This window comes from Centroberyx affinis, unplaced genomic scaffold, assembly GCF_046629955.1.
Source record: "Centroberyx affinis isolate AG114_WGS23_722 - 3 ecotype Tasmania unplaced genomic scaffold, CSIRO-AGI_Caff_v1 ptg002707l_1, whole genome shotgun sequence".
Taxonomy (NCBI): Eukaryota; Metazoa; Chordata; class Actinopteri; order Beryciformes; family Berycidae; genus Centroberyx; species Centroberyx affinis.
In genome coordinates, this window is record NW_027280882.1 from 6938 (window position 1) to 34343 (window position 27406).

General features: G+C 41.8%; 2 protein-coding genes across 4 annotated transcripts; both read left to right on the forward strand.

Annotated features, from left to right (window-relative positions):
• Positions 1-883: 883 nt before the first annotated feature.
• LOC139657537 (3',5'-cyclic-AMP phosphodiesterase 4D-like) lies at positions 884-15925 on the forward strand. 2 transcript variants are annotated; one of them, XM_071535415.1, is made up of 14 exons: positions 884-1016; positions 3401-3437; positions 4395-4468; positions 4572-4624; positions 4998-5110; positions 9065-9158; positions 9599-9771; positions 9977-10075; positions 10303-10467; positions 10801-10900; positions 11155-11309; positions 11516-11638; positions 11853-12035; positions 12130-15925. In XM_071535415.1, the coding sequence occupies exons 2-14, from the start codon at positions 3414-3416 to the stop codon at positions 12637-12639; spliced, it is 1866 nt and encodes a 621-aa protein (XP_071391516.1). In that variant the 5' UTR covers positions 884-1016; positions 3401-3413; the 3' UTR covers positions 12640-15925. The 2 variants fall into 2 exon arrangements, with proteins under 2 accessions (XP_071391516.1, XP_071391517.1); XM_071535416.1 differs by lacking the exons at positions 884-1016; positions 3401-3437; positions 4395-4468; positions 4572-4624; positions 4998-5110 and adding an exon at positions 8009-8056.
• Positions 15926-16423: 498 nt separating this feature from the next.
• Positions 16424-27284, forward strand: LOC139657540 (ras-related protein Rab-3A-like). 2 transcript variants are annotated; one of them, XM_071535417.1, is made up of 5 exons: positions 16424-16502; positions 18766-18990; positions 20710-20828; positions 22528-22652; positions 24382-27284. In XM_071535417.1, the coding sequence occupies exons 1-5, from the start codon at positions 16500-16502 to the stop codon at positions 24570-24572; spliced, it is 663 nt and encodes a 220-aa protein (XP_071391518.1). In that variant the 5' UTR covers positions 16424-16499; the 3' UTR covers positions 24573-27284. The 2 variants fall into 2 exon arrangements, with proteins under 2 accessions (XP_071391518.1, XP_071391519.1); XM_071535418.1 differs by lacking the exon at positions 16424-16502 and having other exon boundaries at positions 18754-18990.
• The last annotated feature ends 122 nt before the right edge of the window (positions 27285-27406 follow it).

Sequence of the window (27406 nt, forward strand, 5' to 3'; positions counted from 1 at the left end):
CACACTTCATGCAACACTCATAGGATTTTGATGAAACTTGGGGGAATGATACTACTGCTTTCCTGCATTTTCAAAATTACACTAATTGGCCCAATAGGAAACTACAATTACAGGTCAAAATGTAAATTTTTAATAACCAGTTAGTCAAGTACATTTCAAATGATACAGACCGCTGAGTGGCAGCTCCTTCCTGTTCCAAACAATAGAAAACCACAAGGTGAAATATTTGTTACTGATTGGCCCAGAAGAGAACAACATGTTTATTGTTGCCTAGTATGTGATAACAGGCACATGCATGTTTGAGTGGACAACTGCCAGAGATACACTCAATTTACCGAGTGGTCAAGGCAGGTGCGTCATTTGTAGATTTGATATTCTAATGGGAAAATTATTACTACATTGATGAATGATGATTTAACAATGGCTGCTCCGAGCTGGCTGGCTGGCTGGCTGGATGGATGGATGGATGGATGGATGGATGGATGGATGGATGGTTGGTTAACTTCCTACAAGGCTTCTCTCAGGCCTTTTCCACTGGTCAGTGATTTCACTCTACTGGCAAGCTCAGCAAGTGTATAGCCCTCCTCTGTACCGTCAGTGCAGCTGAGTGGTGAATGTTATAATGCTTGTGTGGCATAAAAGGACAAACCTAGTGTTAAACTAACCCATAAAACATAGTTGTTGTCTGTCATCTAACCTTAATAAATTCTCTCTCTCTCTCTCTCTCTCTCTCTCTCTCTCTCTCTCTCTCTCTCTCTCTCTCTCTCTCTCTCTCTCTCTCTCTCTCTCCCTCTCCCTCCCTCCCTCCCTCTCTCTCTCTGTAGTTTTGATGTGGAGAATGGCTTGTCGGTGGGGCGCAGCCCCCTGGACCCGCAGGCCAGCCCTGGCTCTGGTCTGGTCATACAGGCCAACTTTCCCCACAGCCAGCGGCGGGAGTCCTTTCTCTACCGCTCCGACTCGGACTTTGACCTGTCGCCTAAGGCTCCTTCCAGAAACTCCTCCACTGCCAGCGACCTGTAAGTTCACTTCCATGTTCAGCTGTTCCATGAGTTGATACTGTTGGTATGGCACGTCATTGTGAACGGGAGTCCCTTTACTCTCAGAAAAAAAGGAGTATGGCATAACCGTAACTGCTGTCAATGAGATTGTGCCTTTTTGTCGAGAAGGTACACTCCCTGTGACAAAAGGTATAATGTTGTGCCTAGAAATTAATCCCTATCTAGAAAGTCCACACTATAGATGATATTTTTTGCTAATGTAACAAGGGTGATATGGTAGTGAACAAAAGGTATTTTCCTCAATTTATTTATGTGTTTTCCTCAATTTATTTATGGAAGGGTATGGCATTCTTAACTTACCCGCCTCAAATCAGTGCCTGCTCCATAGGTACTTTATTTATAGAGTATCCCTCTCTTGCAATATAGCGGGTCCTAACTATGCACTACATCTGTTCCACTCAGACTTGTATCTATAAAATGAAGAACACGTTTTGCACAACTTGAGAATAAATTCATATCCAAGTCAGGCTTTGTACAGCTTGAGAAATAAATCCTGCCAAAATCACCTTTTATTGCGTGGTGAAACCTCCTTAATACTCCCATGAAATGAAAATGTGACAGCTCACTGCACAGAGAAAAAAGCAAAAACAGCCAGGATCTCAACGTTGACAGAATGCATTAATGCAAAATGCGCTTTGTTTTGGGCCACATGCAAAATGAATGAGTTCAATCTTAAGACTGAACATATGGTAGTCCAACCTGTTGATGCTGCCTCTTCTGTCTGTCACCTTTCACCTCTAAGTGCTGCGTGAGACGTCTCAGCACCAAGACCTTGGTAATACAAGCTCTTGGATGCAAAGTGTAGTATTATCATGTCTTAAACCTTGGATACAAGTCTAAGGATATACAGTACAGACATGTTTGTTGTCTGTTCAATAGATACTTCTTTTTTCCTTCTGTCCAGTGGTGGTAGCCTGTCTTCCCTGTGCACAGAGGTTTCTGTATTGGAAGATTCATATGGTACATTGGTTTGAGAGTTGGCCCCCTTACAAACTGCAGCACACAGTTGTGGTCTCAACTTTAAATGCAAATTTGAAACTGGTCTTTTTGGCATTTTCCTTGGATTCCTAGAGAGAACTCTGAAGCCAGAGGAGCTCGCCATTTTCACTGGTGTTTTCTCTTTCCGTAGCTTTGTATTGACATAGTTCAGCCCAATTCTGCACAGTGAGTTTGCATGGATTCAACGGATATCCAAGAAAAACAGATTGCTAAGAAGAATCTACCTTGAGCGCATTTTGATGCAATTCTTGTCCCAGTCTGTCAATTTTAGTAGCTCATAATGCAATATTAAACCATAGCGCGCATCGTGCGGGTTTGGAAAATCCACAGTCAGATCTCCAGTCTTGAAAAGCCCCATATTACTGCGACCAGCTGTTCTTTCCATCCTGGAGCGCTCGCATGTCAACTCTGCTTCACTAGGATTACAACCAATTGGAAAAAAGGGCCCACTTTTTTGTGTTCTGTTGTTTCTTTTTTCGCTGTTTGTTTTTCCAATATGTCCCAGAGCCAGTTTTCCCCCGTCGAAATGTCTAAACACCTTTTAGTTTGTGAAATAATCAGTCACAGGTCTCCTCATCTACTCCTGCCTATCTGTTTTTGAAGGGAAGAAAGCTTGAAGCACTGGGAAGTCAACTGGTTGTCATCTCGGTGAGAAGAACACGATCAAACGAAAATAAAATAAAAACACTGACTTTGTCCCCTAAAGTCCTCTCCTGCTTTCCCTCTCGATGGTTTCATGGCCACTTCCCACTTCCCTCCTGACAAAAGTGACTAAAAATGAATCGCTTGGTTTTTCACCTGTGGTCCCATTAAGACTCCCTAAAACACCCGTTATTTTTTTGTTTGTTTGTTTGTCTGTTTGTTTGCATGTGATGCTTAATCAGAGACAACTAAGTATAATAACACACTCTGTGTCTTTATTTACTTGTGAGTATTTACCAGTTCACACTTATTACATATCACCCACCCTTCCACCAACCCCACCTCTTTCCTCACCGACCCTACTATGTGCAATGCATGACATTTTTTGTTTGACTTAGCTGCATTATTACAGAATGCTGAATAAGGCAGCGCTGACCGAGGATCACTGACAGCTCATTATGTCCTCAAGCTGTCTTTATTGTTTAATAAACTGAAAACAATACCTCACACTTAGGTGCAGTTTGATTTACCCAGTTTCTTTAGTCGTAATAGAATTGTTGAGGCTTTTTTAACCAATAAATAATACAACATCGTTCTCACAATATCAGAGCTTATAGATTGGCCCTCTTGTCAGTGTTTCATATGTTTTGTTCATTGCCATAAGCCTGTTTTTCCTCTGTGTGTTATGTTCTGCATCATAGACATACAGAAGACATGATTGTAACTCCATTTGCACAGGTGAGTCATCTGCAACAACCCTGTCCAAAAATAAATTATGAAGCTATTCTGTTTTATTCTGCTATTTGGAAATTTGGTAAATGTTCACTTGAAAGAAAATCATTAGATCTTTGAAAACTATACTAGCTTCCAGACAGTCTCTCTCTTTAGAGAGTAGGCTCTGCCAGCCAGCAGAGCCAGCAGTGGTATATTCTCGTCATGGACTGTGACTTGGCTTTAGTGGTTCCACCGGAACAGCCCTTAGTCTTATGTTGGCCCAGTGACAGTGCCAGGCGTCCCACTGGCATTGCATGGCACGGCTGGCACTTACGTGGGATGTGCGTCACACTTGTACTCACTTTACAATGTGAAGCAAGTGGTGAATCCAATCCTGCTGGACCATGCTGTTCTGATCCGCATGCTGGCTGATAAGGCTGCTACATGGGTAGAGTCTGGACACCAGATACTCGGTCAGTTGTTTGGGCTTTCTCTGACTCAGAGGCTGGATGGCTGGAGACGGACTGACACACATGACATACAGGAGTGCCAGTGTTAAAGTGATGCCACCAAAACTAGGGGAAGAGAAAGGGAGGGGTGAATGCGTGTGGTGTGAATGCATGCATGCACAAACAGGATGAGGTTTCAGAGGCTTGTCAGTGTCATTCATATTAAAAAGATCTTGACCTACTTCAAGATGAATGAAGTGAAGGCATTTCCAAATATCTGAGGGATGTGAATGAAAGGACATCTCCTCTTTCCTTTCATACTTTCATCAAAATGAGTCCAGAGACATGCTCACAAGCTGCTGACACACACTGAAAAAAAATGTTGTCAAAAGTCAAGACTACAATTTATGAGTTCTGCACATTTAAACTATACTATATGTCTTCCATTCTATAACTAGTTCCATTATCTCACAAATGTTATGTTCATTGCATTTTATGAACTAGTGTATTCAGTACTGACCCTATCTTGTAGGTCCTGGCCAGCCTGAGGACAGTCCGAAGTAACTTTGCGGTGATAACCGGCCAGCAGGATCGCACAGCCAGCAAGTAGGTTTTTTAGAAAATGTCCTTGGCTGCTTAATAAATCTATTTGTGATCTCACTGTCATTTACTGCTCTCACTGTATTTATCTGTACCTGTGTTTCCACAGGACGCGATCCTCAGGCAGCAACCCACCATCCATGTGCAAGACCAGCCTTGCAGGTCAGTATTGCTATTAGATAAAGCACGTTGACCCTGTTCCTACAGAGAGACCATGAGGACATTAAAATTAAATTGTCTGTTGAATTGTGAAATCTGGGTCATTGGTAAAATACAAAATAAATGAGAAGTTAATGAATTTCATTCACAAATACATGAAATCTAAAATTTCTTCCTGACCAGATGTTCTTAAACTATTTCAGCCTGGGACACAAACAGGTGTCCTCTCTTGTTCCAGCACCCAAACTTATCAAAGGTTTTTGTGGACACAGCCATAGGCTTGCAACCCAGGTCTTTTTGAAATATGAACGGCATCTGAACGGTCTCTGAGAATTAAATCCATGTCGTAATGCCATGTTGTGTTTATTTGTGACAGAGGAGCCTCACCAGCAGCTGGCCATAGAGACGCTGGATGAGCTGGACTGGTGTCTGGAGCAACTAGAGACGCTCAAAACACGACACTCTGTCAGCGAGATGGCCTCCAACAAGGTACACTGCCAGCAGAGTGATACAGTATAGTATGCCTTAGTAGTCTAGGATGTTATACCTCAACTTGATGAGCTGGGCACTTCTCTGGTATAAGTGATAGACTCAAGACACTCTGTTAGGAACATGGTTTCCAAAAGGCACATAATAACAGAGTGATATACTGTTCATAACTATCACAGCATAGATTATAGCACAGTATAGTAGAGCTCAGTATTATTCAAAACAGGACAACACAATGACTTACCAACCAGATACACTGTCCAGCTGTTTAACACAGCCAAGCTCAGCACAAGGTTGCAGCACAGTGCGCTCACTCTAAACTCTGGTGTTATTCACCAGCCTCGGGGGTCTTATTAGTCATGTGCATCTTGTTTCCGTGTTTAATGCAGCTAGACTCAACTCCGCTAACAAGGTACAGTAGGTCCACTGACCCTGAGTTCAGCTGTCCTATGATTCAACCAGGTCGAACCCAATATGAATATGCTTCAGCAAATAATGTATTTGTAAAAAACTCACATATCCTGTAAAGAAAATGATATGAAAGTATTTGGATATTCATTACACTGACAACGCACAAGGTAAAAACTACTTGATATGGTTTTTTTTAAGGATTCAACCATTGTTCAATTTTCAGTTTCTAATGGTTAAAATATATTGTTTTTCATATATATCAGGTAGTTCTTTCCACCACTTTTTTTCCTCTACTGCCACGGCAACTGCTGTTTAGGTTAAGAGATTAATGGCCAGACTCTTAAAATCAAATTAATCTTTTCAAATTGGCGTTTCCCTTTTTTAGCTGAAATGCGTCAGCATTTTTTATGAGAATGGATAATAAACGGCAATACATAAGACATGTTAATCGCTTTCATCAATGTTTTCCATTAATGGATAATAATTTTTGGCTGTGCACAGTTGTTTTCTGCCCAAATTAGAATGGCTTCCAAGTACAACACTAAGCCTAGGGATTGTGTGTGATGTACTCTAAGTGCAATTACCCTTTCCTGATCCTAAACAAATCTGAAAGCTCACTAATACAAAGAATCCATCAGCGTTCATGAAAATATGAATGGAATCTCCCATCCATCCCCCAGTAGATGGAAGAGGGGCTCATTCCATGAATGAGCGGGATAGTTTCATGCATGCAAATAGAGACTAGACATACACACCCTTCCCCCCACTCATGTGCAGAAAAATGTGAATGAGGTAGTGGGACCAGAGATGAAACGGCATCCCCCCATCCATCCTTCCTTCCTCCATAGAGCCCTCTCCTCCCTTCCCCCACCTCCTCCTTCTCTCAGACTGGAGCCCATTCCTTGTGTGATTCCATGATTAGCCCGCCCACGCAACATACACGTGCGCTTCATACTAACACACATGTCACACATACTGTACACACACACACACACACACTTTCTCCCATCACATACAGCGCCTGCCTGGATACATATACCGTTACACACGCTACACACGCTACACACACACGTGGCGGCGGACAGAGTTTCATGGGAGGCAACCCCCCATTGCTGCAGATCAGTCAATGAGCAGCTTCAGTCAGTGGGGAGGAATTATCCATGCTGGCACTTGGGAACAAAGGCGGGGCACATGGGAGGCCTGGGCGAACATTGTTTCTGCATCACTGACGGCTTTATCGAACGCTTCCGTTTAAAGTAAATCTCTAATGACCCCTGAACGTCTCTTTGAAGAAGAGCAAGACCTCTTTGGATCCTTGAAACATTTATGTTTGATTAGCTAAGTTGAAGAAATGCTCATATCACCTTATTTATAATGTTTATAGAGGCAATGGTTCACAGTCGTAAATATAAAAGAGGGTAACTATGACCTCTTGTCACTGATCATCATAGGACAAAAAGCCATGCTACTTACAATTATGTGTGCTATGAATTTATGTGATAACAGTTTACATCAATCTAAAAAGATGGGTAAACTATTCCACAATTACAAAAGGTGGATAAACAGTTTAGATGGGTTTAACCCTCCACTATATCTCTGGTCATCACAATGTGAGACTGTAATGTGATTTCAAGGCATTCTTTCATTCAATTTGGGGTTGTTTTCCCACATGGACATCTACCTCGTATCCATTACGCTTAGACAGATGGTGGTATTAAAATCATAATAGCATCAAACCACTGCAGGCATATTTCTGTGTCAAAATCTTTTTGTATTAGTCCTATCTTCCGTTAATGATCACATTCATCATAATGGTTGATGTACCCACAGTTGTGGTACATGGTGTACTATTTTTATTTTTGGCTACATGAATGAAATCCTCCCCATCCATTCAAAGCTTTTCCTTTACATCTTCTTCAAACTTGGTGCACATGGTGCGTCTCCCGACCCCCGCCTCCAAAACACTCGGCCCGGCCCACTTTGTGCGTCTCCCAGCCAATAAGGGCCCTCTGTGTCTCCCAGCCTCTGCTGCAGCAGGCGCCGGATTGGCTGCTATTCTTAGGCATTTTTGGAAGGAGGCGGAGATTGGAGTACCGCGTTCTCTCCTCTGTTTACACACATACGGGAGCAGGCAGTAAGAGAGTGAATGAGGGAGAGAGAGAGGGAGCGAGGGAGCAGGCGGTACGGGTGGCTTCTCTGCCTTGCATCCTCGCATCCCGCATTCCCACAGCCATGCTTGCACTCTGCCGTTCTTCCACGGACCTCTAAACAGTTTTTTTTGTTCAGCTCGTGCTGATCAAAGCTTCCACAGCTGATACCCAGCACTCGCCAGTGGACTGTCTGCTTGCAGTGGAGGTGCTCAGGCAAGCAGCACAGGAGCACAAAGTGTCCCCGCTGTCCGTTTCTCTGTCGAACAGGCAGTGTCAGAGGACAGCCAGGAAGCTCGGCGCTCTCATTCCGTTTTATTTTGCTTGACTTTGTGCTGAAATGCCAGAAGTCAACTACTTAATCTCTGTGTCGTGGATGTTCATTCAGGTAAGGAAAGGAACGGGCTGCATTGGGTGGGAGGGGATGAGACTGCTTCAGGCTCACATGTTGCTTGTGTTGTGAATGAGCGTGGAGAACAACTGGTGCAGAAGTGGCAGCGGACTTTCTCACAGATTCTAGATTCAGTTTTCATTTGTCAATTGTTTATTTTCAGAAGTGTGTGTGTGTGTGTGTGTGCCTGTGTTCACATGTGTACATAATGTGCATGTATGGTATGCAGTATGTTTGGGTGCATGCATACCTATGTGTGAAATCAGTCATGCGTTCCTCTGTGCACAAGAGTCCATTCAGTAGTTTCTGTACCATGTGTGCAAACACACACACACACACACACAAACACAAACTTGTGTGCTTCGGAGACTAGGGAGTCTAGGTCTTGGTATAGCCAGTCTGGGTAGATAGACTGTGGATGTGTCTTCTCCAAAGCTGATGCTTGTCTGTATTTAGATGTGTTTCTCAGAGAGGGGGATATCTCTTTTCCTCCTTTATTACATAATACATCTGCTGCTATGAAAGAAACCTCTTTGCATTCTAGTGAGCTTAACGCTCAGCATATTCGGAGTGATACCTTGTGCCCTTAAGCACAGCGGAATCAAGAGTTGTAAATTGCCTTGTGGTGCATGCAGCGCATACGCAACTAGATGTTACAAGTGCGTCCCTGCATATATACTGTACACATTTATGCAAACTCACACTCAACTTTTTCAGTCTTTGTAAAGCACTGATGCTGAACACCCTTCAGATGTCTCGATATCCAACATATGACATTGTCCATACATGAAAACAGAATGTCACACATAGATAAAAACTTAATGTCTTCCTTATAAATGTTTGTGTGAGTGAGCTCACTTCAAGGTCTAAACTCAAACTCTCCTGATATAATGACATTATGGCAAGTAATGATGGATCCTGAAAATAGCTTTTGGTTGGGTCTGTGCACAGTTTAGCAGGATGAGTGTGTAATCAAACACGTGTTGTTTGTGTGTGTGTCCCCAGTTCAAGAGGATGCTGAACCGAGAGCTCACCCAGCTGTCAGAAACCAGCCGCTCAGGGAACCAGGTGTCTGAGTTCATCTCCAGCACCTTCCTAGGTAAAATACCTCCACTTTGTATTATGGAGAAGCTGTAGATGAAAACATGTATAGATGTAAGCATATGTAGCAACCTGGTGTCTAAATTAATCTCAAGCGCCTTCTTAGGCAGCAGTTCTACCCTTAAACTGATATTTTTGATCTATATTAGTTACATGTGTGGGAGTACCATATAAAATGCATGGCAAGGAACAATTAAATAGTAGAGATCAGGTGTCTAAGCTCCTCTCTAGAAGCTCCCTGGATAGTTTTTTTTACATCTGTGAAAGTCTCCACATTGGAATTTAAATGAATAGAAAATACATTCATCATTACAGCAGATTACAATGCAACATTTTTGTTATCTGATAGAGGTGAACATGGACCTACTGTATTTCTAATATAATGTCTGCAGCATGTTAGACTGCAGTGTGAATACTTTGTCTCTTTCCATCCGACAGAGAAGCAGCATGACATGGACATCATGTCTCACCCCACCAAGGAGAAGGACAAGAAGAAGCGCCCCATGTCCCAGATCAGCGGCGTGAAGAAGGCCACCCACAGCCCCAGCCTCGCCCCCTCCACCATCCCGCGCTTCGGGGTCAGCTCCAGCCAGGAAGGACTCCTAGCCAAGGTACAGGGGCGAGTTTACAACATGATACATATGTTAGGACAAGAAGATGTTTTTATAGGGTGCAGACTGGAAACTTGTGAAAGCCCTGACAACGTCTGGGAGGACTTCTTTGACTATCTCAATGTAAATGGTTATTTGTCCTTTATCGCATGTGTTTCCTTGTACAGTATGTTGATGTACATTTCTGCTTATTGTCCTCTGGCAGGAGTTGGAGGACATAAACAGATGGGGTGTTGACATCTTCAAGGTGTCTGAATACTCTGGGAACCGCCCACTGACGGTGACCATGTACACTATCTTCCAGGTAATGTTGAATTCATACATTTCAACTTATTTTACTACAAATTTAACAGCGTTAATCAAGTGAACAGAATATGGTCTTTTTTAACCTATCTGTTAAATAATAAATGAATAGAGGAGTAAATGAATGAATGAATCAGTCAATCACTTAACAAACAAATTATAATAAATGATACATCCTTGCCTTGACTGACCCAGTGTCTGATGTGTTTCTCCCTCCTGGTACTGTAGGAGCGTGACCTGCTGAAGTCGTTTAAGATCCCAGCGGATACCTTCATTACCTTCATGATGACGTTGGAGGACCATTACCACGCAGACGTTGCCTACCACAACAACATCCATGCTGCAGACGTGGTCCAGTCCACACACGTCCTGCTGTCCACGCCCGCACTGGAGGTAGAGAGTGACTCTGCTTCATCTAACAGGAAGAATAGATACAGATTCATAGATGTAGTTTAAAAACAATACAAAAGATGACATGTCCTGTCATCAAAACCCCCCCATTGGAGGTCAGGGTTGGCTCTTAGAGAGCCTCTTTCTTGTTAAACTCAATAGAAATTTGTCATTATTATTATTTGTTATTATTATGCAAATACACTTATATTTCAATACTTAACTGACAGTAGTCATATACAAATATGGGCACCTACACTGGTTGAGTACCTGAACATATTACATATCCACACACACATATTGACTGTCCCTGCCTTCTTGTGTGTGTTGTCCAAGGCTGTGTTTACTGATCTGGAGATCCTGGCCGCTCTGTTTGCCAGCGCCATCCATGATGTGGATCACCCTGGAGTCTCCAATCAATTTCTCATCAACACTAGTGAGTTTGCATAGAAGCATAGGGATTATATGCATGTGGGTGGGTGCTGTGTGTGTATGCGTGTGGACGGGGTGCAGTATGGCTGCGTGTATACGTGTGCATGTATGCGTGTGTCTGTGTAGGATTGTGCTTCTGCATAGGTTTTACGGTTTACAGTGCTTACTGTACATTTGCAAAAGACGTTAATGAGTCTTGTCTGTTAAATGAATAGTAATGGAGTATGTTGGTAAGCTTTTTGGCCTTGCTGTCTTCAGACTCGGAGCTTGCGCTGATGTACAATGACTCGTCAGTGTTGGAGAATCACCACCTGGCTGTAGGCTTCAAGCTTCTGCAGGAGGAAAACTGTGACATCTTCCAGAACCTCAGCAAGAAACAGAGACAGTCGCTACGCAAGATGGTCATCGACATGGTAAGGCAACTTCTGCAGAGCCTTCAAGATTAGTCGTAGTGTTGTTTTTGACTTAGTTTTGGAATTACCTTTGCCATTGAATCCTTAATGTTAACTTAAACAGTTCATACAAGTTCTATTCTATTCTGTTCTACACCAGCCTAGTGTAGTCTGGTCTAGTCTAGTCTATTAATCCTCTCTGGTGTGCTGTATTGCCTTACCTGCAGGTGCTGGCCACAGACATGTCTAAACACATGAACCTACTGGCAGACCTGAAGACCATGGTGGAGACCAAGAAAGTCACCAGTCTAGGAGTGCTACTGCTGGACAACTATTCAGACCGCATACAGGTGAGAACTATTTATTCAGTCTTTCGTTGTTAATTTGGAATCAATGCATCATGCCAAACAGATTGCACAGACATGACTACAGTTCTGTTCATGTTAATAAAGGAACTATTCCATCCCAAAAAACATGCAAGCAGACACTGAGAAATGAACAGAAATGTGTCCGAAAGGTATTTCGTCATTGGGTATTGACACACTTGTCTTGTTGTCACCCCAGGTCCTTCAGAACATGGTGCACTGTGCGGACCTGAGCAACCCCACCAAGCCCCTGGAGCTGTACCGGCAGTGGACCGACCGCATCATGGTGGAGTTCTTCACCCAGGGGGACAGGGAGAGGGACAAGGGCATGGAGATCAGCCCCATGTGTGACAAACACAACGCCTCCATAGAGAAGAACCAGGTATACAAGCTGTTTAATTCATGTCATCTAAAACACCCTTTTGTATATGTGGATATGGGCGAATTTGAACACCTTTCCTTTCTCTCTGTTCCAGGTGGGTTTCATTGACTACATCGTTCACCCTCTTTGGGAGACGTGGGCTGACCTCGTCCACCCTGACGCTCAGGACATCCTGGACACACTGGAGGACAACAGGGAGTGGTACCAGAGCATGATCCCCCACAGCCCCTCGCCCAACCTGGAAGGCCAGGACGAGGAGGCCCTTCCCGCGGGAGCCTCGGGGCTCGCAGGGGGTATCGGCTCCACTTCCGGCGATAAGTTCCAGTTTGAGCTGACCTTGGAAGAGGAAGGGGAGTCCGATACAGAGAGCCCACCTGAGGAGGAGGAGGAAGGGCACAGCGGGAGCAGGAGGGCTGAACTGTCCAGGACAGATTCTGGCAGCAGACTTGATGCTGGGTCTGCAGCGACTCACCTGCTTCCCATAGTGGCCACCACTGGTGCAGGCAGGACGTTTTCCTCAGACTCTGATAAAGACATGGCAGAGGACAGAGAAACAGACCAGGAAGGGTCTGCCGGGGCACCGCGCTTCAGGCTAGGCACATAGCACCACTCAAAAGTTGTTGTTCTTTTGGCCTTTTTTTGTTTATTTTTCTTGATTTCGGTGCCTCATCCTCCCTCGCTCCCCCTCTCCCCCTCCAAACCAACACCACAACCACCTCTGGTTTCCATGGACAGGGTGACAACACAAAGCAGGGGGCTGCAGGTGTGGGGGCAAGGGGGGGGAAGGTGTTAAGGAAGTCTGCTTAGTTGTACACAGCAGTCACTTGCACTGGAGAGAGACAGATAGACTGAGTCACTGTTCCCTGACTTGAACAGGAAACCAAGTTTCTGGCTGGTCTTTTGTGTTCTGTGTCTTTGAGTCAGACATGCTTCGCTGTGGGTACAGTATTTGTTCTTCAAAGACAATGAGAAGTTAAAAAAAATGTTTTTTTTTCCAGCCAACCCAAGGTCTACTAAAACAAATGAGAGAATTGTCTTCCTCTTTTGGACTACTTTTGACTTTTATGAAGAAAGTGAGGAAGTGATGAATGAACGTAACAACACAACAAAGTCTTGTAAGACATCATGCCAAACTTTGCAATACACAGGGACTATGCTGTTTTGCCTGCCTTTTTTATTTTTTCTGTTTATGATGCTATCCTTTATTTAGGTCCGTACGTGGTAGTAAAGACGATAGTGAATCATGGTAAATAGCAGATTCAAAGCAGTATAAGCAAAGTAACATAAATACAGAAAAGAGCAGAAAGGACCTGTGTGTGATTTTCTGCAGGAAGCTTTAAATGTAGCAGACATTTTGAGTGACTCTATCATTACTATTGTATACTTTGCAACCCTTTCAACTGGTGTTGCACGGCCCATTAAATTGTTCTCAACAGGCAGTAGTTTCGGATGAAGAATAAGTTTATAATGCACTGCAACTTGATTGCTGGCAGTACATATTATTTTCAGGCTTTTAATAGGTTCAGGGTTATTTTTCCACTGTAATAACCGTCACCTTAACTATTATATTGTCAGCAACAAAACTGAGCAAGTGTCAGTGTAGTGGAGTACAGTGAAGGAATTACATCCAAAGCAGTGTGGGATGTGCACATGGTGCCTCCTGGTGTTGATTGGTGGAACTGAAGTTCTGGAATTGGAGGCAAAATAACTTGCATTGTTTTGCATATATGGAAAACACATTCAAAACATATAGTTTTGCTGTCGGACTATATCAGTTATGTTTCAGTTTTGTTGCTCCTTTGTTTATGTTTAATGATGTTTTTTTTTTTTATCCAGACTCACTAATGTTTGTGCATTCTTGATATTTTTGGCACCTATTTTATCAGTTTGCCTTCAAGTTTAGCACTTTAGAGTTTTGCTCATAGCCAGCACCCATCCTGCTTTTTAAGGGCTTGAGCCAAAACGTGAACACATTGGAGGCTGTTGACTGAGAAACAATTTGTCACTGGCTGTAACGCAACTAGCACAGACATACCCATCCTGCAGATGGTGTATCTAGAATAACTCTGAGGGATACTAGACAAAGATACACTAAGTGCTACAGTACAACCAGAGATAATGTACAATACACTATCTGTTCAGATCCATTGTTGTTACTATATAATATGTCAAACATTGTTGGTAAGATACACATAAATTATTGGATTAGTAAGCAACAGTACATTGTAAGCATTTCGGAAATAAGCTAAGTTTGTAAAAAAAAAAAAAAAAAATACTGAAGGGTTACAAGAAGGATGCCAGCAGCATCCTAACTGTCAACCAGGAGTTTACCAAGAGATAGTTTCCTGTGCCAGAATTTTTTTCACCTTTTTCCTCTCTGTCATTGATCAATATTTTGCTCTTCACAGGGACATAGCCAATGACAAAACAAGTGCCAAGCAAGCATGACACAACCCGTACTGTAATTTCCATTTTGCCACTGGCTACTTTCCATCAGTGACTGATAAAGTTGGTTGATTGTAGCACCCAGTGTGCCAATCTGACCCATAGTGTCTCTCTCTGTTTTTTCTAACACCTCTCCAAACAATAACTGAAAACTGAAATTGTCTTAAAACAGTGATGTTTTTGTGTGTGTGTGAGTGAATTGACTGGGTGGACTTTTTGATGTATTTGCTAAGAAAAACCAAAGCACTTTGTATGGTACTTTTACAGTTCTGCACTTCCAGTACAGTTGAACATGTGTAATGTGACTGTTTCACAGTAATCTGTCTTTCTGTTTGCATATGGCCTGATTGCTACGGTTGATATAAATTGCACGGGCTGGACCACTGCAGCTCTTAAAGGGGATGTTGGAGGGATTAAACCTTTTTTTTTGTAGTTGACTGTACAAAAAATATGTTTTGGTGAAATGCATGACATTGGCTGCAAGATCCAAACAGTATGAAGGATGTATAGAGTACTTACAAAACTTAGTCTGTGGACAAACATGTGTTATTTTATTACCATGAAGTAGAGTAAATCATGTTTTAATGAGTGAAAGAGCTGGAAATTTTTCTGATGCCTTATTTGCAAACATAGGGTTTTCTTTGGTCATAGATGTGTTAATTTACATGCTGGATAAAGACTAGTGCCATCCTTTCTGTAGCCATAAAGAGCAGCAAACTCAAGGATGCCTTCTACTCACTACACTATGGACTAAGTTAACAACAGCCTAACCAGCAGCACAACATACGAAGACTCAGTCTGTCTCTCTGCCTGTCACTCAGTGTTTTATTTTGTATATTTTCCTCACGTCGCTTCATGTACAGTTTATTTATTATTTCTATATTATCTGTCAGAAACGATGAAACAGTAGACTTTTTCTTGGTCAGAGGCTTAGTACTGTGTTGCTAGCTATGTGAGAAAGTAAAACGGGACAGATTTCAACTATTACTCAACTTTTTCCCCTTTCACTTCATTTCTTTATGTCGTCAAATTACACTATACATAGAAGCAAAAAAAACGTTCAGGTTTTTCCAGGTATAAAAAAAAAATAGTTGAGTATCAGAGATATTGCTCTGGATTTTCTGAAACATTTGTCTTTGCCTGTCTTCCTCTGTCTCCCCTGGTCTGGTCAGATCTCATATTCATGAAGGATTTTAATTAAGAGTACTGATCTGAGACCTGTTTGGCTCATAAGTCATAGTGAACTTTATTATAGTCATATGGGCTGACCAGTCATCCTCGATCAGTATTTCTATTCTTAGAGGTTTTATGAATATGGGCCAAGAATTAAGATTCTGCAGCCTTGACAATCCAAACACTGCTGTTTAACTACGGGTGTGTTAGCTCTCTCTCTGACTAGAATTGTATGCCTGACTTTCCACCTTGCCAATAAAGGAAAAACTCTTCATGCTTTCGACATCCTGTGTTGTTTTGTGCTTTTATCGGGATGCTTCCGGGAGAATCATTTCTGTTTTAATGTGAGTATTAAAAACATCATATTTTCTTTTCATTCTGACAAATTATTGAAATCTTAATATCCATGTCCTTTTCCATCTTTGAGCTGCATACACTAAGCCAATATAAACTGATTTGTAGCTCAAATAGAAGCATTTCAATTCTTCTTTTAATAATGGATAAAAAAAACAAAAACAAAAAACGTATCACTTAAATGATGCTATGGAATAAACTGTTTCAATTTAGGGTCGCGATTATTTTACACTTTAAGAACTGATGAATTTCCTTTTTCAATCATACCGAATTAGGGTTTATGCATGATTTATGGATGGGCGGGCGGGGCTCTCCATGAATGAGTGGACCTTCTTCTCTGATTGGTTTCTCACACTGCCAGTCATTCTTAAATTCTGTTTTGTACCCGCCTTCTCCGAGTCTGTCAATCAAGAGACGCACGAGCTACTGCAGGTGCAAAGCTGGGCACTAGGCTAGCCACTGCAACGAAGCCGAGGATAAAACAGACATTTCATGGTAAGCTTGGGGCCGATTTGTTCGTGTGGGACAGTTTAAAAAATAACCCTAGCAACGGAGGGTATGTGAATAATCTATCGTTTATCAGATCCTGGATTTAGATAGCAAATTTAGCCGTAAATAAGGAAGAGTAACCTTCATTTGACATAGCTGGGATGCTTCTTAGCTAGCTGCCACTTATAAATAACTGTTAACGTTATGCTATGTTAGCCAACAAGGTAGCAATGTTAGCCTAATTGCATGTCAGAGGGTAAAACCTGCATTTTAACTGCTGTTGTATTGTTCCGTTTATTCTTCTAAACAATCGCGGCGCCCCTATTTTGGTGGTAAATAATGTATAACAGAACACCTTGCATTTTTGCAGGATTTAGCGGCAGCTAACTTGAGTTAGACGGCCAATTTCAGGCAGCCTGATATAAACTAGCAAGCTAGATAAGCTCCGCAATGGGTCAGTGATGTGGTTTAGATTCGGTGCTTTGGCTGGCAGGCAAATATAGAGCATATTATGTACAGAAACGGTTAAAAGACACAAAATACGTTTGTTAGTTTGTTAGTGGTTGCAATGGATACGAGAATGCCTTCTCTACTGTGGCCTACAAGCTAAATTCTAGCCAACCATATGTTCATTCATAATTGGCTGGCTAGCGCTCTACCAAGGTATCCTGCCTTCCCTGGATGGGATAGGCAGTTTAGCTGGTGCTTAGCCTGCTAAGCCCTGCTGCTTCCGCCCTCTTATCTCGTGTGGGGCGTAGGTGTCCATTCCTTGTCTGACCCGTGTTGTAGACGTTATTTGGAAGCACTGTCAAGATAGCATTGAGAGTGCTTCAGATGTACTCTGTATGTATAACTATGTAATACCCAGATACATAGTAAGTATCTGTATCTGGGTATTGGCTGAATGTATTGACAGCGTCTGGGGAAATGACTGCATCATTTTTATTACGTGATTAAGCTATGACACGCTAGACAATTTAACCGCATCATAGGCTAAGAAGATGTACATTGGGTTAGAGTTTCATGGTCTTGCTCAGAGATGCTGATCAGTTAATGATAAGAATGAGTGGCAGCTAAAAGACAAGATATGTCTTTGCCTGTCATAATGTATTTGATTAATTTCATACACAAGCTATGAAAAGAACAAGCCAGTAGAAAATCAGACAGCAGTCAGTTCAGTAAATTGTCATGTGAGAGTTACCTGGCCCTCCTACAACATAGGCACATACTTTGTGTCTTGAAAAGATGTGAACATGCTCACATTTGTTCCTCAATTCTCTTAATTTTTTCACTTTCCTCATGTATGTTTTACACTTGTCAAGCTCCTGACATATGCCTGCATTTCTGCATATACTTGGACTTTTTGTCATTTTGTCTGCATGTTATGTTTAACAATGAGAGTTTTCTCAGGCAAATGATCCTTGAATCCACAATGCCAGTCACAAAGTAGCCTATCTCCAGAAGGAGATAGCTCACCTCAGAGATTTTAACCTTGTTTCTTTGAATTTCTAGCTCTGGGAGAGAGCTGTTTATGCTGAAGAGCATATGAATAACTGATAGGTGCATTACATTTTAGGGCAGAAGTTTCCCTTTTTAAGGCTGTGATGCCTCATTGAATATGGTCAGAATCAGTCAGTATGTCAAGATGATCTTTCATTTGAATCTTTTGTTCTAATGGGCCATCCTGAGACTGTTTTAAAAAAAAAAGGTTTGCTCTGTATGCAAAATTCTTTCTGCTAACTGCAAACTTGAGTAATAAGGATGAGTTGATCTGTCATATAGACTATCCTAAACCAGACCAGTGATATTTAGGCTATCTACAAACTGTAAAGAGGCAGGATCGTACATTTTCCTTCTTCATTTATATTATTTATCTGCGCCGCCAACCAAGAAAAGTTTCAGACAGTTACATAAGCCAATTGCTTGAGGAAATGCACCTATTGCTTTATAATGTAACTAGTAGGCCAAATGGGGTGTAATATAGAAACCCTCATGCCAGGACACTTTTGGGAGACTTAAAGCACAGTTATGGGCACAGGCTATCTATGAAACCCAGTGTTTTTTCAGTAAGTGGTGGGTGGTGGTGATTTTGGTTTTGGATCCAGGTCCATTCCTCTGTTTGTCCAATTTCTAGTGTAGGTTTCAGTGTTAAAACTAGATTATCTGTCGCACTTTGACAAATACATGTGAATTCTAAACACTGATGTAACATGTATTCCTGAAGCACCTCCTTATGACTAATTAATATGTCATCTCCGTCCCTCCAAAGATGGCGTCAGCAAATGCAACCTACGGACAGAAGGAGTCCTCGGACCAGAACTTTGACTACATGTTCAAGATCCTGATCATCGGCAACAGCAGTGTGGGAAAGACATCCTTCCTTTTCCGCTATGCCGACGACTCGTTCACACCGGCCTTCGTCAGCACGGTGGGCATCGACTTCAAGGTCAAGACCATCTACAGGAATGACAAGAGGATAAAGCTGCAGATCTGGGTGAGGAACTGAACACAAACACACACGCAGACTTGCTGAGGTCATCGGGTAGAGATTATCTAGTGGCTCCCAAAGCAAGTCTGGGGACCTCCAGGGGTCCTTGAGGAGGTTCCAGAGGTCCCAGGCAAAACAAGGAATAGTTAAATTTCACTATTATTTCACTCACTGGAACTCAGAAAGCATCCTCCCTGCTGAAGTGCTCTTGAGGGAGAATGAATGAAGACTGAATCACTATCATCCCCAGAGGTGCTGTAGCTGACCCTATCCTCTGACCCAGGTTAAATGAGAATGTCCCTACAAGGGATCAATACATTATTGATCATTTTCATCATAGGTTTTACTGCCCCCCTTACCTACCAATAGTATAGACAATTAAGCAATTCTATATCACACGTAACAACCAAAATCTTCTCAGATGGGGTGACACCAGACCTGGCATTATTTGAAATCTTTTCAATTACTTTCTCTAACAATGTCATTGTACTCATGGATTTCGGGCCTCAGCACATACCATACAATTAATTGGTATTCCACTGGAAAGATGTAGAGCCAAGATGTGTTTTAACAAGCCTCTCCAGAGAGTAGAACTGCTGACCTCGGGTCACTTCCCAGGTCCCAAGTATTCGATGGCAAATTATGAATGCAAGCCTGTATTCACAAAGCTTTTCCTTGAATAGGAAGAAGTGAACAGAACCACTTAAGCAATCACAATGAGCTCATTCATTGTGAAACACTGCTTCTTGGAGATGCTCTGTGAATGAATACAAACCCTGGATTCTAATTTCCTTTTTTAGACGCTGTCACTGTCAGTATCTCCTATGCTTCCCTGCACATGTCCTCTTAAGTGTCCTGACAGCTGTGTCTAGAGTGGCCAGGGGGAGAGAGGCACTATGAGGAAACTAGCAAAGGTCTTCTGCTTCCCCGCTGTATCTCTCTCTCTCTCTCTCCCTCCAAGCAATCTAGTCGTACCTTTTTTGATACAGAACCGAAGCTTGCTGTGTTCATCAGCCTACCTGAGGATTATGACCAGTGGTCTGTGAAAGGTGCAGCTTGAGGATTTGATGGGCTACTGCTGCTTTAGCTCCATTTGTCTAACAAACAGGAGCTTTGCAGGTGATATCATTAAACTAGGGTTCTTTTCAGCAAACCTCAGTCGAGCTAAACCTCTTTCATGGATGCAAGCTTAATTTATTGTCTACTTAAGATGCATGAAGTGAATTTCTGACTAGGCATGTTTACTGCCGGAACCTACAGTTTCTATTTCCTGTATTGGAGCCTGAAAAGTAAGGCTGCAATTTGATTAATCAGAATTAAGTCAGAATGTTTTTTTTAAACACACAAAATCTCAGTGCCTGCAGGTCACCTCCATAGGAATTTCTGCTTTTTCATGCTGCCTTCATCACATATTTGACTGAAGCAGTGTCTCTTATCATATATCGCCATGATTAGCAGCTGTTGAACTGGGCTCTCCAGTCTGCAGAATCACTTTATCTGCAGTGTAATGGTGATACCCTTGAAGTGTACTTACATGCACCATAAAACCTGACCCTGGGACCAACTGCACCTCATTACATGTGATGCCGTAGGAATACCTAATACTCTCGGGAGTCTGGCTGCACGTTAAACCCATTCTGCTCTAATAATAATAATAATATAATCAATAATAGCAGAATAATACAATAGTTTTAATCTTAAGCTTTTATATGTGTGTTTGTCTAGGATACTGCTGGTCAGGAGCGCTACAGGACGATCACCACAGCCTACTACAGGGGAGCCATGGGCTTCATTCTCATGTATGACATCACCAACGAGGAGTCCTTCAATGCCGTACAAGACTGGTAAGGGACCAGTGGACAAATGTGTGTGTGCGCGTATGTGTGTGTATGAAGGTGGCCAATTACCATCATCCAAATGCAGATAAAGGTTGTGTGTGTCAGGTCAATTTGTCTTCTTTGCCAGCCACTTCGATATGTCATCAACCATCATTTCAGGAAAAAGTGGCTGGTGAACATATGAATCTGCCAGCCACTGTAACTAGTGGAGGAAAGTTGATTTGCTGCCCAGGTGTGGATCCTTTAATGCCACACAGGACACCACAGGCTACTTGCTTATGCGTGTGAATTCTTAAACACCTTGCAGTACTGGACAGTAGAGTGGCGTAGAGAGTAGGAGACGGATGCTGATAAGCATCCATCCTCCTGAAGTGTCCTTGAGCAAGACACTAAATCTACATCATTTGACCCTGCAGATTCATGGGGGAGCAACTGTAAAGAGAATTATTCTACAGGGATCAATAAAGTATCACATTATCATAATCATCTTGGGAAGGGACAGTGGCGCCCTTGTGGACCTTGAGACATTATGTTCTATTTGCGCCCAAGTGCAGAAAAACAAATACTGCATGCATTGCAAGGACCTAGTCCATTGCTTTCCTTGGAATGTAGGCCATTGATAAACCAACTCTTCTCCATTGCACCTTATTTCTGTTTTATGAATTGTATGAACACTAGAATGTGTGACCAGTTGTAGTCCCAAACTTTCCCTCCCTCACAAATGTAATTTTTTTTTTTTCTAATCTTATAGTACAATTTGGCTGGGATGTCTTTCTTAGGTGCTTGTTTAGTTCATGAACTCTTGCTGTGTGTAGTTTATGGTGCAAATCTAATGAAACACTAGGTCTTTATTGTCTCTGAAGGGCAATTATTGTGCAGCAAAATAACCATCATCACAACCAATCATAATGTATAATAACATTTACATAGTTAAATTATCTTCATAAAAATAATGGAAAGAACAGCCTTCTGCACTATGATCTTAAATCTGACCTACTATGATGTGGTCTGACCTAGGGATACACAATTAATCATAGATGATAGTAATTGCGATTTTATGTTTCCCTGATTAATAATCGTGTTATTCTGCGATGCTGAAGTGTTTGTTATATTTTCAATTCTCCTGAAAGTCCTGGTGTAGTATATCAAGCACTCCCATTATGTTGGACCAATCACAACCTTTAAATGTGCAACGTGAACCCATGTGACCAAAACGAAAGTTAAAATGAAGAAGCAGGCAGCTCCAGTGGGAAAGAAGAGAGACTTTGGACAAACGTAGCAATGTGTAAAGTGGAAAAGAATGGATCAGCTCAAGTTTTAGTTCCTAGACCACAATAAGAGTAACACAGTAAGAGTAAAAACAATACTTTCTAGCTGCTACTACCTTGAAAAGCACTGCACTGAGAAAATTGAAATATGTTAAAAGTGCAAAAGTACAATAAAAAAAATGAGATTTATAATTGTGAGCACAGTATTTATCAAAATAATCAGAATTATCTTTTTTTGCCATAATCGTGCCAGCCCTAGTCTGAACAGGGAACACAAGCAGGCTATCATAGAATCTTTCCTAAAAACTACTTTGGTAGCTGAGAAATTCAGTTCACTGGTGGAATTTGGAAGTTGCTCTAGCTGGTTAACAAATGCTAGTTTGATCACCCTGGCAGTATGATAAACTGTATTCAAACTAATGTGTATCTGCTGGCAGGTCGACCCAGATCAAGACATACTCGTGGGACAACGCCCAGGTCCTCTTGGTGGGGAACAAATGTGACATGGAGGATGAACGAGTGGTGGCCGCAGACCGGGGCAGGCAGCTGTCTGAACAGCTGGGTAAGTGGAGTCGTCACGGGGCTTTTAGAGGGGGCAGAGGGACAGGGGGGCACCAGCGGGCCCAGGTGAACACACCACCTATCTGTGACGTCACAGGGGATTTCTTGGCCCAGTCTTTCCGGTCAAAATCTTTCTGGCTCGCATTGCGATCGGATCTCAGCCAGAGTCAGCCAGGTGTAAATGCCATCCGTACAGTGTGTTCGCATTTGTGAGAAAGTACCACCCACTGGTTAGAAAGGTCATGGCTCATTCTGAAGTGTGCCACCCGCTCAGCTTCACCGGAGGACTCCAGCACGATCCGCTCCCACCAGTCACCGCTCCTTTCCCTCATCCGTAGTGAAGGAGTCACTCTAGTTACAGACGCTGCAAACACTATTGCAGTAAAAAACACCATGAAAAATGCTTGGGAAATCATGTTATATGCACTTTTTCTTGTTTTTTCTTAGAACAAGAAGTTGTATTCTGATGTGATTACATTTTTTACCCCTGTCAGCACATTCAGTTCATAACAAAATAAATAAAATCAACACAAACTATACAAACTATTTCTTCCACCTACCAGACTATAAATTATTGTGTATAGTATATAGTATGGAAACATATGCAAATGTCACTTCACACTAACTGAGCAAACACTCATACTCGCCCATTTTACACTAAGATAAGATAATACTTTATTGCACATTTACGCAGGAATTATCTGTGCAAATTGAACCTCAGACAGAAACAAAAGCTCCTCCAGGTTCTGTCGTTCCTCTCTTCAGTTTCCCTCTACTAAGACTTGGAGTACTTTTTAGGCAAGGGAAATCAACTGTTCCAGCCAATATGGTCTTTCCTCATAGTCTTCCTCTCTGGCTATGGTTATTTCATCTTGATATTTGACATGTGATTCTAAAGATCAAAATGTATGCGATCACATCACTGTGTGCCCACACCTTGCCTGAAAAAGGTTATTATGTGTCTCCTGTGGCTGTATTTATGAAGATACGCGTCTGCATTATTTTTCTCCACCCCCCCTCTCCATCTCTTTACCTTGTTTGGATGTGCATTGTGGCTGGCTTGCGTCCAGACTACGTTGAATTTAGTTCCGTATCTGCTTTTGAAAATGCAATGGCAATGAGAGCAAAAAATAAGAAATTAACATTTTTCTCTTAGTGTGTGTGATTGTCCAGTCGCTTACACTGAAATCCGATTTTTGTTTTTCAAATCTGATCTTTAAGGCTGACTGTCCACATTGTAATTTACAAGTGACCAGATCGGATTTGTGTGTTTTAGTGAGAATAGGTCCTAATCATTTGCTGTCACTATGACATTAGTTGTCATAGTAACGACGCAGACACTGACGGAGGGCATGTTTACTGTCCAACAACACTGGGTGCTAGTTACATGCTAGTAACATGGACATTTCGCCATTGATTATTCAGTTTTTATGCTGGCATTTTCCACTCACAGTGCAGTACACATTTGTCATGCCAGACAATGCCGGTGACAGAGGAGGGTGGTATATGCCATGTTGTTTGCTGCTGTCGCCGCATTCTCTTGCTGGCTCTCCTCTCTGTTGTTATCTGCTCCTCTTGTTGCAAGGTGTGTGTCAAATACATGTTGCCTGGGGAGTGAAGAAACATCTAAAATTCGTGTCCTGATGTGATCACATGATAAGCGGCACATTGAAACACCAAGTGTAACCTCTCTTTCTCTCGCTCTCTCTTCCTCGTCTTTTCCTCCCCAGGTTTCGAGTACTTTGAGACGAGCGCCAAGGACAACATCAACGTGAAGCAGACCTTCGAGCGGCTGGTGGACATCATCTGTGAGAGGATGTCAGAGAGCCTGGACAACACCGACCCTACCGTCACCGGGGCTAAGCAGGGGCCACAGCTCAGCGAGCAGCCCCAGAGGTCCCACCAGGACTGTGCTTGCTAAATGCACGTGCACACACACACACACACACACACACACACACACACACACACACACACACAAACACACACACTTACACACAGAGTACAGACACACTCTCCGCTTAGACTAACATTTACTCTTGTTTTCACTCCTTGATTTCTCTTTTCTGTTTTTTTTTATCTGTCTCTCTTTCTCTTATGCACATACACAACTTTCTCTCCATTACACTTGGACACTGCCATACACAGACACATAAACAGGCTGCATATTGATTCTCTACCCCTCTCACTACACCAAATGCACTATCCAATTCAGCAGGCCATCCCCAGAGATTTGGCATTTTCATATTTGCATCAGCGTGGAGCTTTTGTTATTTTCACCAAGACATGCCCTTTTGAAATCAGTAATACAGTGGATACGTGCAAGTGCTAACTTGGTCAGAGGGGTGAAAAACTTTAAGAGGTGCCGTCCTACGCTCTTTCTTTCACACTTACACACACTCACACGCACAAACACAGAGCTCCGCCCCCCACCTCACACTCTGCTTTTTTGTCAACAGTACATCTTAGAAAATTGTAAAAGGCCAGTCGAGGCTAAGACTCCATCATTCCTTACTGACGTGTCTGTCACTGGTGTTTTACTCTGAAAGGTTCAAACGAAGGGACATTCCAAACCTCAAGCCTCAAACCTAAATGGATACAAATCATTTGGAATCATTTTACTTTTAGTCCCATTGAAAATGTGTTTGTTGCTGTGGATAGAGTTGCTGTTTTTAAAGTTCTTTGAGTTGGTTGGGTGTGGTTTTTAATCACCAATCCGTCCCGGTGTTGTGATTGAGTTTCTACAGATATTACGGTCCATGTTTGATGTTAAAGGGTTGGTCTTTCTTTTGCATAAATTTGGACATTGAACGCAAACATAGCAAAGTCATGCATATCAGTTAATTTATTAGTCATTAAGTTATATATTTATTGGTTTTATAGAGGAATAAATATTCTACATATAAATTTTTGCTTCCTTCTTGGATTTGTTTTTTACTTTTTTGTTATTAGTATTTTTTTAAGTACACGTGACTAAATGATAAATGGATAAGGGATGTCTTTCACCACAAGAAGAGTATGTATAAATGTTTAAAAATACAATAGATATGCATTTTAAAATGCATATATATATATTATAAACAGATATTATATGATGACAAGGATTTACAATATTGTAATCCTACCTGTGCTGTGAGAGGTGCATGTTGTTGATGTTTTTGACCAAGGCTGGCTGATTGGATGGTTGTTTGTATGAGCTGTTAATGGCCAAACCCTTGTCCGAGTTGCAAACCCAATCTGTCCGACAGTTTCAGTGCTGGATGGTAGCAAGTGGGGCTAAAGGTTTCAGATGTTAAGTCCATAGCCCCATCTCACCATACTAACTCACACTCACTATGGCTGAATTGCTGCATAGAGTGTGCAACACATACACACACTTAATAATAAAAGGCACGTGATTCAGTGAATGCACCTGTACGCCACAGAACTGCCATTTCCATCAACTTCCAGATAGTCTCATGCCATGGTAGATACTGTTTTTCTCTTCATTTTGTGGGGAAAATAACATTTTTAAGCATGTTAAATGTCATATGGTGTGAATGTTCTTTCTCTCTCTCTCTCTCTGATTCCAAGATAAGGGAACTGTCTTCTCTTGTATACACTACAAAACCTTCCGAAAGTCATGCATTCAAAGATGCATTCAGGCATGTTAGAATATTTTTTATCACCTAAGTTATTTCAAAATGTTTTAATAACTTATTTATTTTTGAGATGGTATTCTTCTTAGATTATGAATTGCGAGCTGTACTCTATACTTTTAAAGAGATGTTCAACAGTATTCTATGACTTCAACTGTCCAAGCTTTCAGTTCCAGTGTATTTGTGTTTACACAGAGTACATAGCTTAGGATGCTGTACCTCCTGTCCCAAAGAGGAAAGTTAAACATTCCAGCGTAAGAACTTCTGATCATGTCCAATGGTTTGTTCGTCTTTTGAAATCGACTACAAAACCTTTTAAGACTTGATGCCACTACTGTGTCATGTCTGATATCATCGCAGAGCAATAGCAGCCCTGTCTCCCCTCACCTAAATAGCGGATATCATATCGGCAACCCTGCTGAAAGAGTTTATCTGTTGTAAGACGCATATGTGGCTACGAGAGATTGCAGTTTGTCTGAAGGTCTTAGGCAAACTTGCCTAGTTTTCTTTCCAAAGAGGTCCTAATATCAAATATAGAGCCAAAAAGTTCACCTTGGAAAAGCGCTTGCTAGACACATTTTTAGACTTGCACTGACTAAAAAGGCTGGTAGTAATGAAACATAGAGAAGAAAAGCAATTGGTGTGTATGCCTACACTGTGCAGTAGCTTTCAAAAAGGGAAATGTTTTGGAAGTAAACTGAATACTCTGAACACTTTCTAAAAAAAAAAAAAAAGTGAGATTTTTACTGCATTCGTTCACTTTTGACTTGTTTTTTCATTTGTTATGTTATTTATTTATTGTGTTTTGCTACAGCTGTAAACTTGCCTATGACTTAGGAACATGTATCAATCCTGTTCACCTCTCCTCCTCTCCCCCTGTCATACCCCTTGTAAATAAGGATTTTCCCCCCGTCGGGTTTTAGTTGTGTGAATTGTGCTGTAATTCTGTAATGCCAGGTTTGCTAAAATGAGGAATCAATAAAGAAATTCTAAAAGCTGGCAATTTGTTGTGGTGTAAAAATGATTCTCAAGGGTTAGTGATCTAGAAAGTGTTTAAAGTAAGCTTTGCTGTGCCCACCAGAGGGCATAATATTGCAATATTTTATTGTTTTCTACC

Coding starts and splice junctions, on each gene's coding strand:
- LOC139657537 (XM_071535415.1), top strand. CDS start 3,414: ATGATTGTAACTCCATTTGCACAG. Junction 9,159..9,598: donor CATCTCCAGCACCTTCCTAG/GTAAAATACCTC, acceptor TCCATCCGACAG/AGAAGCAGCATGACATGGAC. Junction 10,076..10,302: donor CCATGTACACTATCTTCCAG/GTAATGTTGAAT, acceptor CTGGTACTGTAG/GAGCGTGACCTGCTGAAGTC.
- LOC139657540 (XM_071535417.1), top strand. Junction 18,991..20,709: donor GGATAAAGCTGCAGATCTGG/GTGAGGAACTGA, acceptor GTGTTTGTCTAG/GATACTGCTGGTCAGGAGCG. Junction 22,653..24,381: donor GCAGCTGTCTGAACAGCTGG/GTAAGTGGAGTC, acceptor TTTCCTCCCCAG/GTTTCGAGTACTTTGAGACG.